Below are 17,065 nucleotides of genomic sequence, written 5' to 3'. Positions count from 1 at the left end.
TTCTGGGCAGCTTACACTATCCAATATAGAAAAAATTAAAAAACTAACCCTAAAGCATAATAACCTGGACAAAAACAGCCATAACAATTAAAACAAAACCATACATACAGTTCACACACACAAACACAAAATAGGGGCTTGGACCAGATGTAGATTCCAAATGGTCTTCAAGGGCAGCCTCATGTAGAACGCATTGCAATAGTCCAGTCATGAGGTGACCAGGGCTTGAGTGGCCATCTCAAAGGCCTTCCAGTCAAAGAACAGGCACAACTGGTGTACAAGGTGAACCTATCCAAAGGCCCTCCCAAAAGTCCAACAGGACCCCCAAGTTGCATACCAATCTCAAGTGGGGAAGTACAATCATATCCAAGATCAACAATTATACTATCCAGAACATGGGGGGACCGAACAGCCACAACCAGGCAGTCTTGTCAGGATTGAGCCAAAGTCTGTTCCTCCCCATCCGGACCCAAACAGCCTCCAATCCTTGGATCAATACATTAACAGCTTCACCTGCAAAGCTCAGGATTGAGATGTACAGTTGGTATCATCTGTGTAGTGATGATACCGAAGCCCGAACTGACATACGACCTCACCCAATGGTTTCACATAGATGTTAAATGGGAGGGGCCACAGGCACAATCTTTCTCCTCCCATCAACTGGTGTTTCCTGATCTCACACAACAACTACAGGATGGTATGCCTTTTAGATATTTGGGTTGACTTCTGATTCAAACATGTTTTAAATTTTATTTTTAAATTCTTATTTAAAAAAAAGAAATTCAGATGTAAACATTATGTTTTCTAATAGTTCAGGCTGAAAAATATAATTGGGTGGAACAACACACTGTGATTTTATATTTTCACAAGCCTCCTTCAATTCTCAGACGTATTTAACGTTACACAAAGCTTTCTGAGGGGAAAAGGAAGTGGTACCTGATCCATTTCTCCCCTCCTGCAAGGTATTTGCTTTACTAATTAAATATAATTGTAAAGAAAAAAAACTTGTCAATTTCAAGGCAAACAAAAAGGCTAAGAAAATGGTCCTTCTCAAAAGGCACATACAAGCCAAGCTCTCCTAATAGTGTTTAAAACCTGAACACTGGACATGTGTAAATCTCTACCTCGAAAGGCTCCTTAGGCAAAGGTTAAATTTTCTAGCCATATAATTCAAGACATTCTAGTCCTCAAAATTCTGCAGTCATGAAGATTTTACTTGTGTTCAAGCAAATGCTGATGTTCTCGTGTTTACTCATGTTCTCGCTGGACAAGACCAACATGTTTTGCAACATCTCCAGTTTTACCCATCATGAATTCTCATTAATCTCTAAAGAAACTAATAGCAGAGATTACTAGAAAAGTCCAAAGTTTATTCTTATCAACGGGGAAGATAGTAAAAAGCAAAATTGCACTAATTACTAGTAAAGTCTAAAAATTAATTATTCTTTACCCCTAAAAAATACTTGGAGCATAATATTTTTACTTTCTGACACAGGTTAGTATTCTTGTAAGGAACAAGACCAGATATTGTGGTGGGAGAATTCTGTTACCTCTTTAAACTTTGATTTGGGGGACAACAAACTTTCAGTTGCAGCAATAAATATTTATGTATATTTTTACAACGCAAGCTTCGTTTATTCATATTATATTATCTAAGGGTCCTACCCATCCTATCAGTTATTAAAAATTTTAGAAAACTGCTACATGGCCTGAAATATAATACACATACTGTTTAAATTTGCATATTTCTTTCTCAAAAGGCAAGGCAGTGCTTACTTGCTTGCTTGCTTGATTTCTACATTAGCTTGAGCCAGATGTCTGAGACCACCATCAAAAAGCAGGGCAAAGAGAAAAATTAACAGTGATTCCATTCTTATTTCTAGTTAATCAAATTAAATATGGCTAATGCAATTATATGTCTTTAATAATTTCCCTCATCTGTCTTATTACAAAATACAATTTACAAATCACATATTACAATTACAACAACTTTTGGAACTCTCTGGAATTTGCACCAAGCTTTTGAAAACGATTTGCTATCCTGTACCTTGATTGTCCAACTCTGCTAAGCTCGCATTTCAGTTGCAGCTGAAACATGATTTTTCAGATCTAAATTAAGTGGAGAAACCTCATGAATAAATCACATTTTCCACTGCAGAAGATATCCTTCTATCACTAGCAAAGCTTTGCAGCTGCCAAGAGAAGGAGATTGGACCAACGGACTCTCTGTTGTTTTCTGCCTCATTTGATTCTAATCCTGTGATAGAGGAACAACTGAAGTCTGAAAAAGGAAAATGCGTATGTCTAGCATTGAAAACTGAGACCATGACATTTGCCTTAAATAATTTCTCACCAGCAGCCAAGTATGCAAACAACGCTTAGGCTACCAAGGGACAGTGTTCCATTTCCTCCCACCCTTGAATCAATCTGAGAAGAAACTTCCAGTAACAGCTAGCTAGTTATTCATTCATTAAAGCTAGTGATGGTCTAGCTTTCTCGTTATAAAAAACTTCCATGGTAGCCTTCAAAACAAAAGGAAAGAATAATTATAAATATGTAAACTATAAAATGGTACTAAGCGATTAAAGCACCAGGCTGGAAAGCAGGAGACTGAGTTCTAGTCCTGCCTTAGACATGAGAGCCGGCTGGGTGACTTTGGGCCAGTCCCTCTTTCTCAGCCCAACTCACCTCACAGGGTTGCTGTTGTGAGGAAAAGAGGAGGAGGAAAGAATATTGGGTATGTTCACCACCTTGAGTTATTTATAAAAATAATAAAGGCAGGATAAAAAAAATCTAAAAAACAAAAACAGTTATACCTAAAGCATAAGCGCATTAAGGTATATAGATTCAGTGTTACATTTACAAGCATGTAAATATAAAGCTATATTTAATATTGAGACTATATTCTCCTGACAGATTAAAAAGAGGTTGGCAAGATGTTGGTGCACATTGCCTTTTAAAGTTTCCCTCTCCTGACACCTGCAACTCTTAAACCAATGTTTTGGCTGTCCATACCAACTGAATCTAGAGCAGCCACCATTTTGGATTTATGAAAACCAGAATTTCCATAACCCTATTCAGCCAGCATACAGATGGAGTTAGGGAAAGGACCAATAGTACTCACATGAGCATATACACTTTTAAGGACTTAGGCTTAAGAAAGCTCTACGGTATTCCTGTTTTTTCTTTTTTTTAACTGTTTCCACTGTTTCAAAATAGAGGTAAGCCTGTGTTTACAAGAAGTCTACATACCACCTGACAGATGCTTCAACAAGCAAAGGTCAGGCACCGAGCAAGCAATTCTCTGCAGAAACCAGGTGTCAGCCTCTCCAAGCAGTCCAAATCAAAATGGCAATGGAGGGCAATGCCCAGTGACTAGATGGGAGGAAGCATGTCCATACTAGCTTAAAGTAATTAATGGAAGCTAGGTAGATTCTACTTCTCACTGCATCATCAGTTACATTGTCAGTGAAGCTTTGTAGATCATTCTTACAACAAGATGTGTCAGGAGAAAAGAAATATACTAACAAACATAGGCAAAGTCCTAAATAATAAGGAATCTTTCTTTCTTTGTTAGCAGGACATGAGGATGAGTTGTAGGCCCAAATGCAGAAATAAGACTAGGTATTTGCACAGTACTGAAATCAGATAAAGACTACCCTAGCTTTTGACAAAGGGGAAATCCAAAGATAGGATATGGCAACAAAGAAGGCTCTCTGTAGCCCCCAGCTGTCTGCCTCTCCCAGATGTGAAATGCTGATAGATGTGAGGTCCTTCCTCAGTGCCTTCCATAACAAGAACCCTCTGAGGTAGATTACCACTGAGAGAATGAGAATTAACCCCATGTGAATCAGAAAGCTTCAGAGCTCAGCAGAAATTTGAAATAGGTCTCCTTGACCTCATAATTCCTTACTATTGGTCACAGTAGATTAAACTTTTATTATAAGTTTATGCAAGTCATGGTGAAATGTCACATCAAAGAACTGTCAAGATTATATTATGAAAGCATTTAAATGCTGAAAAATAAATGTAATATTACAACTGTTGTTATGGTACAGTATTTTATGTCAGACAAAAGTTACAGGATTATTCAATTTCAGTGTCAACTAAAGTATTATCCTTTATTCAGATTAAAAGGCATTTTATCTTGGAATAACTTGAACACTGTATGAGGACATATTGAAAGTACTATTTGCCGTAGATACCCTAATACCCTCCAGATGTGTGAAATTCAGATTCTAAAATTCTTAGTAATTGCCCTGTTGACTGGGGAATGTTCAGCATTAAACAAAGTACTCACTGTACTATAGTGGTTAAAGTGTTAGACTGAGATTACTTCATGCCCCTACTTGACCATGGGGCAAATTGAGTGACTTTGGGCTAGTCATTCCCTCACAGTCTAACCTACCTCAAATGTTGATTGATATGTGGAAAAAATAAGGGGAGATCCCTATGTTAAGCAACTTGAATTTAGATATAAATGCAATAATGAACAAACAAACAATCCTGCAAGATACTGAGGAATGCTGACAGGCCCAAGGAGGCTAAACAAGAATCTTCAGAGGCTTTGATGCTGGTGCCCTTGCATGTTGAGGTATGGAAAAAGCAAACTCTCTAAGTGGTAGACTTCCTTCCTTCTCTATACACCAAATTCCCAAAAGCACTGAGCAGTTTTACAGCAAGCTAACATAGTATAAGATGAAAAATATAAAACAGAACTGCAGTCAACCACTGCAGAACAGTGTCCCCACTCAGCCCTTACGGCCAGCCCAGGAGGATACCATGGTTGATGGTACTGAAGATAACCAAAAGATCAAGCAGGGTGAGGAAAGTTGGAATATTCCCTTATCCCAATCCTATCAAAGATCATCAACAAGAGTGACCAATACCATTGTCCTGTTCTAAATTGAGCAATCACACCGTCACAAGTTGCAAATGGTTTAATGATAAGCTTGTACTTCAAACAACTACAATAGCATGTACAATGCCCAGATGAACAGTAATACACAGGTTCCATGAGAAATACAAGGAAGGCAACTTTAAAACCTACCTACATATAAGAATGTATTTAAAGAATCAAAATGCCATAAAGTGGTGAGGGTATAACAAGGTAAAGAAAGAGGTACTTATATTTATCCTAATTCCAGAATTTAAAATAGTGCCATTGCCTTTTGCCCTGTCTACATGTGCTGCTAATTTTCTTAAGATTCAGAAACAAGAGATGGGCTAGAAAGCACCCAGCCAATGGCACACATGTTTGGGAAAGCAGGGCAAGGCAGGGACAGAGAAACAAGAATGGTCTGAATCACTTCAGGATTCAAACATCAGAGAGTTCCACAAGCCAGTCTGAGTTGTAAAGTCCAACAGCAAAGCAAAGATATAGGAAGGCAGGTCTGATGTTGGGCAGTAGTTTCTAATAGAGAGCACAGTCCTGGCCACTGCTCCTAAGTAGCCCCAGTTTCAGGCATGGTTCAGCTAGGGGCACTGTTAATCTTGCTTCCCAAGTAGAAGAACAGACCATCTTTGTTCTGTTCTTTGAAGTTACCAGCATGTCTTGGGCTAGCTGTTCTGCCAGGATCTGGACCCTCATCATCTGGGTCTGTTCTCATCTGTCCCTGCTCACTGTCTCTTTGGGTGATTGCCCTGCTGGCTCCCAAGGCTGCCAGATCATCAGATCAGACCCTTCAGCCTCTGAGGGGTCTATAACACCTTCCATCCAAAACAAGAACTAAATCTGAAGTGAAAAGGGTCTGGATAATCTGTTTCATCCAGAGTTCTTTGTAACAAGATCCCCCCCCACCTGCTCAACAACCTTCCCTAAAATTGGAAGATTGGAAACCAGTCAAAATTATACAAGATAGGTGGGTCAAATGATGGCTTCTTGAGGAAGAGATGTACCATTGCCTTTTTCAAGGTGGAAGGCAATAACCTCTTACTCAAGGCCACATTCACCATTAACAGCGCCCAGCCTCCCATTAACTCCCTGGCAGTTTTCACTGGCCAGGTAGTACAAGGATCTAATCCACAGGTAGCAGAACTGACAGCATAGAGAACCCTGTCCATTTTCTCAGGATCCAAAGACTCAGATAGAACCCCAATAAATACCCAAGATGAGGCCTCTGTCATCTTAACCAGCTAGTCTTTCCTTCTGAGTGAATGCAAGAGATTTGATTCTCCAGATGCTGAGCAAAGTCTTTGTAACAGTCCAAAGGCCTCTCTTGTGACCTGGATTTTCCCAACAGGAACCAGATAACTTTAAACAGTACTGTAGGTGGCTGCCTGGAAAGGTAATAAATTGCAATTGTAATTTTGGTGGATGAGCAACCTCCCTAATTTATAATCTAATTAGTCATGGATTTATTCATAGAAGTGTATATTTTCTAAATCAGGCTACTACTTCTGCTCGCGAAGAGTTTCACATCAGCTATATTCAACATGAAAAAAATTATCTTCTTTTTTTAAAAAAAATGTATTGCAACTTAATTCTACTACCAATTCTGGTATGATGAAAGAAGATTTCCTTTATTAAGCTCCATCTATTTTTTCCTCCACTTCCAACTGTTTTATTTATTTATGTATTTATCACATTTACATAGCTGCCCATCTCACACAAGGCAACTCTGGGCAGCGTACAACAATTGAATAAAATAACAAATAAATAAAAACAAACTTTATAAAAGATAAAAAATTGATTATTAAAATGCAACACAATCAAAAAGGTTAAAAATTTTAAATTTTAAAATATACAAACCCCACGAAGAGAGCAGAATATCAATTACAGTGGAGCCATCTAAGAATGTCTCCAGTTCCCAAAGACCCCCAGACCTGATGACATAACCATGTCTTGAGGGACTTCCTAAATGACAGCAGGGAAGGGGCAAGCCTAACTTCGGTGGGGAAAATGTTCCACAAGGAGGGTGCCACAGCAGAAAAGGCCCACTTCCTGGGACCCACCAAATGCAAGTCCCTGGCTGTTGGAACACATAGCATTCCCTTCCTGCCAGATCTAATGGGACGGGCTGATGTGACCAGGGAGAGAGTCCCTCAGATAACCTGACCCATGCCATGAAGGGCTTTAAAGGTCAAAACCAGCACCTTGAATTGGACCCACAAGCAAACTGTCAGTCAATGCAGCTCGTGAAGCAGAGGTGTAATATGTACTCTTCTAGGAGCACACATAACTGTCTGCGCCACCGCATTCTGCACCAGTTAAAGTTTCCACATACTCTTCAAGGGCAGCCCCATGTATAATGCATTACAGTAGTCCAATCTGAAGATGACTAGGGCATGAGTGACTATGAGCAGAGCCTCCTGATCCAGGAAGGGGCACAATTGGTACACAACACAAAGCTGTGCAAAGGCCCTCCTAGCCATGACTGCCACCTCCTGCTCTTCAAGCAGGAGTCACCTGCTTGAAGAGCAGGAGTCGTGAGTCTAGGAGAACCCCCAAATTGTGCACTGGGTCTGTCCAGGGCAGTGCCACCCCATCCAGCACCAAAGATGGCATAGTCCCAGAACTGACAGGGCCCCAAACCCAAATCCACTCAGTCTTGCCAGGGTTCAGTTAAAGCTTGTTGTTCCCCATCCAGACGCTCACAGCCTCCAGACACTGGGACAAGGCACCCACAGCATCACTTAATTCACCAGGAGCACAGATGTATAGTTGAGTATCATCAGCATACTGATGATACCTCACCCTGTGGTGATGGATGAACTCACCCAGCGCCCTCGTGTAGATATTAAATAGGAGAGGGGAGAGCACTGAACCCTGTGGCACCCCACATAATAGGGGCCAATGGCAGGACCTCACCTCCCCAAACATCTGGAATCAATGCTGGGGAAAGGAAGCAAACTAGCACAGCACTATGCCGCCCACCCCCAGTCCCCTGAGCCGATCCAGAAGGATACCATGGTCAATGGTATCGAAAGCCACCAAGAGGTCAAGGATGGATGCACAGCCTCCATCTCGCCCATGCCAGAGATCATCTAAAAGTGCATCCAATGCTGTTTCTGTCCCATACCTGGGTCTGAATCCTGATTGAAAAGAATCCAGACAATCCAATTCATCCAAGGTCCTCTGAAGCTGTTGTGCAATCACCTTCTCGATCACCTTACCCAAAAACAGGAGGTTAGATACTAGACGAAAGTTGTCCATTATGGTGGGATCTAGTGATGGCTTATTGTTGGGGAATGTATTTTATGTATGATGTACACCCATCTTGATCTGTCACTATTTGCAGGCTAAGCTAGCATTTCCCATTTCACTTTAACATTATGGGGTGCTGTATTTTAACTTGCATTTTATCTTCTTTTTATTGTGATTATTAACGGATTTTTATTATGTTTGTTTTGCTGTGAACTGCCTAGAACTTCTAGAATTTTGCAGTATACAAATACTGGAAATAATAATAATATATAACATGTTTTGAATGAAGATTGTAGTGTTCTTCCTGTTGGTTCTTCCTGTTATAAGCAATCCTGTGATCATATATTATTCCTCAATTACTTTGGGCTGCCTGTTGTAATTTGTTTGATCAGTCAAAGAGACCCAACATAGAGGTACTTTCACAATCTGCAATATATCAGGTTGTATTCATCATGTTCAACCAGATGAAGACCACACAAAATAACATCTAAGGACACTAGGAGAAAAACAAAATTGCCAACTCTTCATCTCTGAAAAACAACAAAGAAATTCTCCTTAATAAATTATAATAAAATTGAGGTTACCGTCTGAAAATTTTCTATGATCGTGTTTGCATAACATTAAATTAATCATGTTTTTCTCAATTACCCCAATGGTTTCAGTTCATACAATATATTCAGTCATAACTAAACACAATTCTATAATGCCTGGGTTTACACAACATTCTAGGCTAAAATGGAACTGGTTATTTATGGTTCAGCATGTTGTGCCAATACAGCAACTACTGTGGGACTGTAGCCAACCAACCTATTGTATTCTCCCATGTAAGCAATTCCGCCTTGAGCTTTCTAGAGGAGGATAGAACCACAGGTAAATGTCATAAATCCATGTCACTATGGGCAAAGATAGATTATACAGGTAGTCCCCAATTTAAGAACAAGTTCTGTTCCCAAGTTCTGTCCTTAAGTCGAATTTGAATGTAAGCCGGAACAGTATTATTCTATAATACTTTATAAGTAGTATTGTGTAATTAACTCGTACCATTGTATATTTAACACGAATCTTTGTGTATTTAACTTGAATGTTGCTACAATAGGCTCTGTTCTTAACTATGGCTTGTACTTAAACCGTGTGTTTATAACCCGAGGACTACCTGTATCTCTTTCCAGGACTTGAACTTCAGCATCTCACAAAATGAATCCTTTAAAATCTAGCCCATGTTTATTCAGAAGACCCATTACAGAATATTCAATATGGCTTATTGCTCAGAGGATGTGCTTAGGATAGGGGTTGGTAAAAGTCTCAAGGCCTTTTCCCCCCCCTAAACCTCTGGAACTCCTCTGGCCACACCACTCAATGTCTGTGGTGTAATTGCTAAAAACTTCCCACCATGAAAACTGCAATATAAATCTCACAGATTAAAAACAAAAATTCTACCCTCAAAAATCAAAATACATCATCCTAATTGGCCCACTCATTTATCATCAGTGCCCTGCCCACTGTGATCATTACTCACTTCCCCAAATATTAAGGGTAAAGCCTGGCCATCAAAATTGCTCACCCCTACTTTACAGTGTAACCCATTGAGTTACCACAGTGTGCATTATAGGAGAGCCATGTTAGTTTGTGGTAGCCAAAAATCAGAAGAAGTCTGGTGGCTCCTTTTCTGACCAATGAATGTTATTAGAAGGCCTGCAACTCACAAAAGCTTATGCCTTTGAATACAATTTCTTAGTTAGGAAACAATCCTAACTATTGGTTCTAATCCAGAGGCTATTTCATTCCACTGACAAGCTTGGAAATACTATGCTTGCTTCAGCAGCAAATATCCTAAAATTAGATAAGCCCAGAAATACTGCAGTTGGTAAAATAAACAGAGTGCAAATGCATTAGGGGAAAGAGGCAGGACTTACTGATTTCATTGTATGTCTTCAGCTGCATTTATTGGACAAACTGATAGCCCACCCTTCCCTGTGCATCTATGCGTGGTTACCTGCAATTAGATCACCCTGTCAAACTTTCATCCTGGTGAGCCAACTGCAGGTTGCCATAACAGAGTCTCTCTTAACAATAATAAAGGAGGCAAATCCAAACACAACACAGCAGTAGTTTTACTGCAGAATTTGTTAACACTCAGCGAGCAAATCATTTCACACCCTGAGTAAGAAGTGCCTACATACTTCTACTAAGCAATACTTCAAAGTCAAAGTAATCACTATACATATCTCTTTAACAACAAGAAACAGAAGAAACAACTCCTCCTACAGGAAGTTGTCTTAGAAAGGAAGAAGGAGGCTTGGGACTCATAAAACCTGACTTCTGAAGAGCAACTGAAGTTTTTGCCTTCTTCTGTTTTTACTCCCGTCAGTCTTAGAATTGGGTGCTTGTGGCTGGGAGCTACTAAGTTTTTTAAGATGGCTCAGCAATTTGTAGTTAGTCATATTGCATCTAATAAAGTGGTTGTGTTTGGAAAGAACAACTGCCCTTTCTGTCACCATGCTCTAGATCTTCTGGAAAATTTTAATTTCAAGCCTGGGCATTTGGAATATATTGATCTCACGAGCCAAAGGGATATGGATGCCATTCAAGACTATCTTATGCAGTTAACAGGCACTCGAACGGTGAGTTTCCTTTAAAAACAGAACGAAAGAGAAAATGTTATGTCTAAGAATGAGATCATGCGTTACCCTTCTGAGTGTATAAGGAACAGATCTGTGTTTTCATGTGGCTGTTTTCCAATAATGTAACTAATGTAATATGCTCTTTTAACAGTTGAACAAAGTTGCTGGTATTGCTTTTCCAGAAAATTGATATGTGGGTGAGGAAATAGATGAGTAATTATCTGTAACAAAGTCACCAGCTGTACGACTTGCGTCTGGGTCACATTACATTGGTGGATATGATGACCTTTGGGCTCCACTCCCACATATAAATGGGGTTTGTTTGGGGCTAGTTCAGTGTTATGAGTCAACCCAGCTTTTGTGGTTTGTAAACCATGGCTTGGGTTTAGTGAGGTGTGAACCAAGTCCTGAAATAGAATTTGGGATGGCAGAGGGAAGTGATAATAAGCTCCAATTCTTAGTTATAAAACAGTAACTTGGGTCCATCATCTTTTAGCCTAACCTGTGCTATGAAGCTCAGAAAAAATGAGTGAGATGAGTTATATGCTCTCTGTCCCTCAATATAGCTTGTTTTCCACATTTGGCTCCTGCTCAGAATGTAGATTGCTCAGGGCAGTGCTCCCTTCTGCCCTTGTAACATCCTTACCTGGTATCTTAGGCTGGGAGGGGTAGGCTTTGAATTCCTGGGTCTGCCATTGGAAACTGCATTCTAGCCCCTAAATGGTGCTATATCCTTTTGAAGTTATGGGGATATGAAATGTTCATATTTTGCTTTTGAACTCTTGCAAGACATACTCCAACTTTCTCAGTGTCATTCTGGGAGTTGTCTGGTGGATGCTACACTGATGAAGATTGAGGTACACCCACAAATCATTGAATGAGTGCAGGTATCACTTGGGGAGGGATAAATTGTATTGCTTTTTCCTACTCATGGTGCACAACTTCTAGAACAGTTTTGAGAAGTCTTCTATAAAAGAGGGGTTTGTTTCTTTGTGGAAAATATAGTGTGTTCATTCTGCATCTTGGAAGTTCTACAATCTGGATCATGACCAGTATGCAGCAAAATAGAGAATTTGAAATACTCCCACACAATAAACATACTTTAAAGGAAAGTACTGCATAGGTGTTCTGGACTAGCTGCATTACAGATAAGTTCTGTATTATTTCTATCAGGATGATGTTTCATATAAATTCATATTGCAGTGGAGAAAACAGAAAACCAAGCTTCTGTTTTTAACTGTGTAACTAAAATGCTTCTTTATTGTACAAAGAAAGCAAGGAACCAAACAAATTTCACAGCCTTCTGAACACAATACATGAGAAATAGACCTGGGGCATTTGGGGCCCTCCTGAGAATGGTCCCAAGCAATGAATGTGATGCCAACTTGATACCACTTTTTGCTCTGTCTCTTAATGGTTGTAGTATCTCTTCCTTTTGCTGGTTCTAAGAAGGAAGTAGAGTGAAAGAGGCTAGTTTTACCTAATAAATGCATGTAAAAGGCATAGAAGCAGAGTGAATGAGCTTCTATGTAGAAATGGAAGTATCTTTGCCAAACTATGGTAGCTCTGAACTTTATATTGGTCTGTGTTTATTGTGGGGGACCCATATATTTCTAAGAACACAAGTTTGTTTAACATCAACAATTTGTATTACAAAATAGAATGTCATGAATCTCCAGCTAAGCTGGAGAGCAGTAAAGAATGGATGCTGGTTAAATGTCCTGGAGCACTTGCTGAGCCCCAAAATCAATACCTTCCACAAGCATGTATCATTTCCTTCCCACTCTAGTCCTTGCTTTTTGCTTGAATAGCTTTCCCTAGTAAACTGATTTCACAATGTCTTGATATCTTGGGTAGTTATTCTAGTAGGGCAACACAAATGTTTCACAGTGGGTGGGAATTTTTTCTTTGGCACAAATTTTGAATTTTGAATCTTGAGACTTATGCTACAAGAACTGTAGTGGTAGTGGCTGAACTTGTGCCTGCCTTTTACCTCCATTGTAAAACTAAAGTTTATTTTAGAGTTTTTCAACCCAACTTAAAACATACTACTGAAACAAAATATATAGACCTCTCTTTAACGGAAGCCCTTCTAAATATGTTGTTCTACAGTCCCTATAATCCCAACAATGTAATGTTGCCTGGGGATTACAGGAATTGTCTGACATTTCTAGAGAATTACTAGATTGAAAAACATGAAGTTGATACAGGCATATCTAAACATAATTCTAAGAGTTCTTGGCAAACAGAATTACGTTGCCTTGGGTTCTCCATATCCTCTTCCCATTCCATCATTACATTGAACGTTTTCTGGCATATATTAGAGATGGGAAACCAGCAGACCTAATCTATTCAGTCCATCTGGCGCTCAGAGCCTTGTAAAACTTTTGTCACCTCCAGCCAGAGCTATGCTAGCAGATCTTCCAGCTTGAGTGCTTGAAGTGCAACTCTGTCTAAAGGAACACAAGAAAGAAAGAATGGCCTGAATGTTCTTCACAACTATAGGAAGAGTGAAAATAATTGGCCAGGGAATGGATTGGAGACTGGGACATTCACACTCCAAGTGATGAGCAATTTACTTATTATTATGGCTGTTTTAGCCTGGGCTGTTTGTTGTTTTATGTTCTTAATGTTTTTACTGTTGTTTTTTTTTAGATTTTGTAAGCTGCCCAGAATCTACTGGAGTGGGTGGCCATAACACATTTAAATAAATAATAAAGTCTTCAGGCTTTATCTTACTGATATGACTTCTACTCATAGCTAATGTCGTAGCTATAGCCTGTTCCTTTTCCTTACCTTATTTGTTGCTCTAGCAGCAATACTTAAAGTTCTTGTTTCATGAGGAAACAGCAGGTCTAAAGAGATTTTCTCTGCTGAGTAATAAGTTATGTTTGATTTCTAGGTTCCTCGAATTTTTATTGGAGAAACGTGTATTGGTGGTTTTACAGATCTAGATGCTCTAAACAGAAGTGGAGAACTTTTCTTCATGTTCAAGACAATTGGGGCACTTTGAAGGTAAGCATCTAGGTGTGCTTCCAATTAGTATAGTGGGATAGGGGAAATCAAGATTCCCTTCAAGAAAATTAATGTCTAAGAGAGGTTTTTTACATATAAGAACTTGGAAAGTCCCCATATACAAATAAGCACCGTGTTAGTTGCTGTCTTGCAGATAGCTTAGTGGACAGAACTCCACCCAAGCAATTGCATGTAGTCTGAATTGCCTTTATTAGCACATACCTCGCTATAAAAACATGACTAGTCCCTGACTAGCATAGATACTTTTTTAATACTATCTATAGTGGGCTGCTTATCTACTTTTGCCCTTTCTTGGTTCCTTCTTCAATTGGTTTCAGTGCAATACCCTCCAGATATGTTAGCCTATTACTCCCATTACCCCAGCTGATAGGACTTATGGAGAACATTAAGATGGCAGTTGGCTAACAATACTAACTTTGAGTACTCCCCAGAAGTATGTAGTTCCTTGGCTTTCTGTAGAGCAGGGCTGTGCAACCTTTTTCAGCCAAGAGGCCACTGTTCCTCCTTACATCCTGTAGAAGCCATGGTCAGTAATGCCATAACATCACTGAACTGGGCAAGGTTGACATTTTCAGCTCTCTCTCCCCCCCCCCCCCATTTGGGAGAGGCTTGGATTAAGGTGGCAACATGGGAGCTTTAACTCTTGCAGAAGCTGAGGTACCTATTTTGTCTCCTAAATCACTACAGCAATTGGAAGCATTGGCCTAACTCATAGTGAGGTTCAGAGATTTTAAGATGTGTAGTGAATGTCCCAAGCCTTTAAAAGATTAAATGTGCTTGAATTAGTGGCAACTTTCTAGTATTATCAAAGAGAAGGTGTGGCCCTGAGATAAATGTTGGTGGACCTTTGCTCCAGCTTTGACTTATTCCCTCCCCTGAGACTTATAATTCCTGGTGAGAGTTACAGGAAGCAGACAAAGATCAAGTACAGCCAAGAGGAGAGTTAGAGCAGGAAGAACAATCATATTGCCAGATTGTTTCTTGAAACCAAACAAGAACCTCTGAATTAGGGTTGAGAAATTATTGTTCACATTTGAATGCAGAATGTGGAAAATGCCTAATTTTGCATTTTCAAATCAATACTGAAACTGAGTAATTGCCATTTTCCACATTTCACAATGTAGTTTGTCAACTAAATATAGGCATTTTTGTTGATAATCTTGTATTATTGGGTTAAAAATCTATTATAAGGGAAAATGTCAGCAAAATTAGGGACATTAGGCAAAATTGCAGACAAAAAGACATATTTGGTGAAATTGGCACCGTGCATACAACATTATCAAGTTCAGTTAACAAAACCTGACAGATTTACAAAATATTAGAAATTAAGGAAAAACTTTGATCTATGAGTCACTCATATCTCAGCTGTTTATAATAAGTATACTGAGATATTAAGCACTTGCCTTTTCTCCTTTCTCCTCTCCATCCTTTTTTCCTTTGATGTTGTGACTTTTCAGACTGTAAACTAGAAGGCAAGGATTACCTTGTCTTCATTAAGCTCTAAACTGCTTTGGCAATCTTTAATGCAAGAGCAAAAAACAGTATAATAACAGTTGAGTGTGTATCAGTAATTCTTAAAACAAAGCTTTCTTTTAAAATCCAGCTCAAATTTATTTTATTTGCTCATTTTCCTTTACGTGGAAAATCTTTAACTTATTTTCTTTAACTTTCAGAGCAACGATAACTATAGACTGGAACTACCCTTAAGCTGCACCCACAGGATTTTGGATTCGATTAGTTGCCTGCCTCCTCTTGTCTCCACCTATTGTGTATTTCTGAAAGGCAATAAAAAATAGTTTTGGTTACTCTCTGGCTTCTAAGACACAGCTTTAATCCCCTTTGACACCTTTTTAGTATGACTGATAATAAAGCACAGATGACCAGAATGGATCAAAAAAGCATACTTGTTTCTTTTATTGTCATTTGGGCAATCACTTTACTGCTAATCTCCCTGGGTGAGTTCCTCTTTCTATCATTTCAATTTATATAGCTGTCCACAAATACGTGACTCTTCTTGATCTCTTTCTGTAATTTCACCTTTTATTTACAGTTTCCTCTTTAATCCCTGCAAATGTGTTCCCTCTCTCCCCCTTTAATCCCTTCTTTAAAAGGCTTCTTGGCTTTGCTTCAAGCTCTGAAAGCAAATGTTTCTCCTGTAAGTTGAGTCCCATATATTTCCTCAGTGTTATGGTCCAGATCATCTCTCTCTGATTCAGCCAACCTGCATGGCACACAAAGGGCAATAATTTTCTCTTTTGATTCTTAGAACTATTTTATGGCCACTTCTGATGTTAGTTGGGTACCTCCTAAGAAGTCTATAATGAGCAGAAAAGCAAGATGAACATAGAAGTATGTACGTCCTAGACTGGTGGCCCTCTGGTAGAATGTTTGCAGTCCCAGTTAATAAAAGCTAATGAAAGTTGAGCATAAAAACATCTGGCAGCTGTTCTGTTCCTTTGTCATTGAGGGGCACCTGAGATGAGTCAGTAATCAATAAAATTAAGACAAAAATGGCCTTTTAACATTCTTCAATCCTTTGTGCGGATATTGGGTGAACAATTACTCAAACTTCCTCTGGGGGAAGAAGAAATTCTCCAGGCATTTTTCAAGGGCAGAAGATGCTTTTTGACAGCAACACAGTTACGGGAAAAACTCAATGAGAGGAATTCCCTCATGATCTCATCCTGTAAGATTTAATAAAATGTAGGAAGCCAGGAAGAGGGCAGATCCTGGAGCAATTATTGTGCAATGGCTAGCATGCAACTCTTGGTCAAATGTGAGAACAAACCATTTCAATCATGAAAATTTCCGATTTTGTCCCCTTTGTAAGAATTTTTAAAGCAAATTTTGATCAAGTTGAGAAGGAGGAGGAGATTTTTTTTGTCCAGCACTAGTAAATGATGTTTACATAAGAGCTGTGAAATAATTTAAACTTTGTTTCCTAAGGCTGCGATGAGTCAATAGGTACATCTACATTTTAATAGGGGTGATTTCAATATCTGAAAGCTTAATTTTGAAAACATATAGGTTTTATTACCTATATTCAAAATTTATTTCAAATAAATTCAAATTTATTACCAAATTTATACCCTGCCCCCATCCAGAGACACTAAGTATGTCACAGATTATAAAATTATAATCCAACAATCTATTAAAATCCAGTGTTAAGCCAGTTACTACTTAAACTGACAATAAAAACCTTGAAAACCATTATTTTTTACACAAGAATTACTCTGCTTCTCTCTCCCCACCCCCCTTCCTT

The 17,065-nt window shown here is 39.0% G+C and overlaps 1 protein-coding gene across 1 annotated transcript; it reads left to right on the top strand.

Annotated features, from left to right (window-relative positions):
* The first annotated feature begins 10,414 nt into the window (after positions 1 to 10,414).
* On the top strand, positions 10,415 to 15,608 carry GLRX (glutaredoxin). The gene is made up of 3 exons (XM_007430926.4): positions 10,415 to 10,767; positions 13,670 to 13,782; positions 15,477 to 15,608. The coding sequence occupies exons 1-2, from the start codon at positions 10,561 to 10,563 to the stop codon at positions 13,778 to 13,780; spliced, it is 318 nt and encodes a 105-aa protein (XP_007430988.1). The 5' UTR covers positions 10,415 to 10,560; the 3' UTR covers positions 13,781 to 13,782; positions 15,477 to 15,608.
* Positions 15,609 to 17,065: the final 1,457 nt, after the last annotated feature.

Source organism: Python bivittatus, unplaced genomic scaffold (assembly GCF_059951505.1).
Source record: "Python bivittatus isolate LINGU-HERP-01145 unplaced genomic scaffold, Pbiv_v1 ctg000850_np1212, whole genome shotgun sequence".
Lineage (NCBI taxonomy): Eukaryota > Metazoa > Chordata > Lepidosauria > Squamata > Pythonidae > Python > Python bivittatus.
Note: the sequence above shows the minus strand (reverse complement) of the source record. Positions and strands in the feature narration are given on the sequence as shown.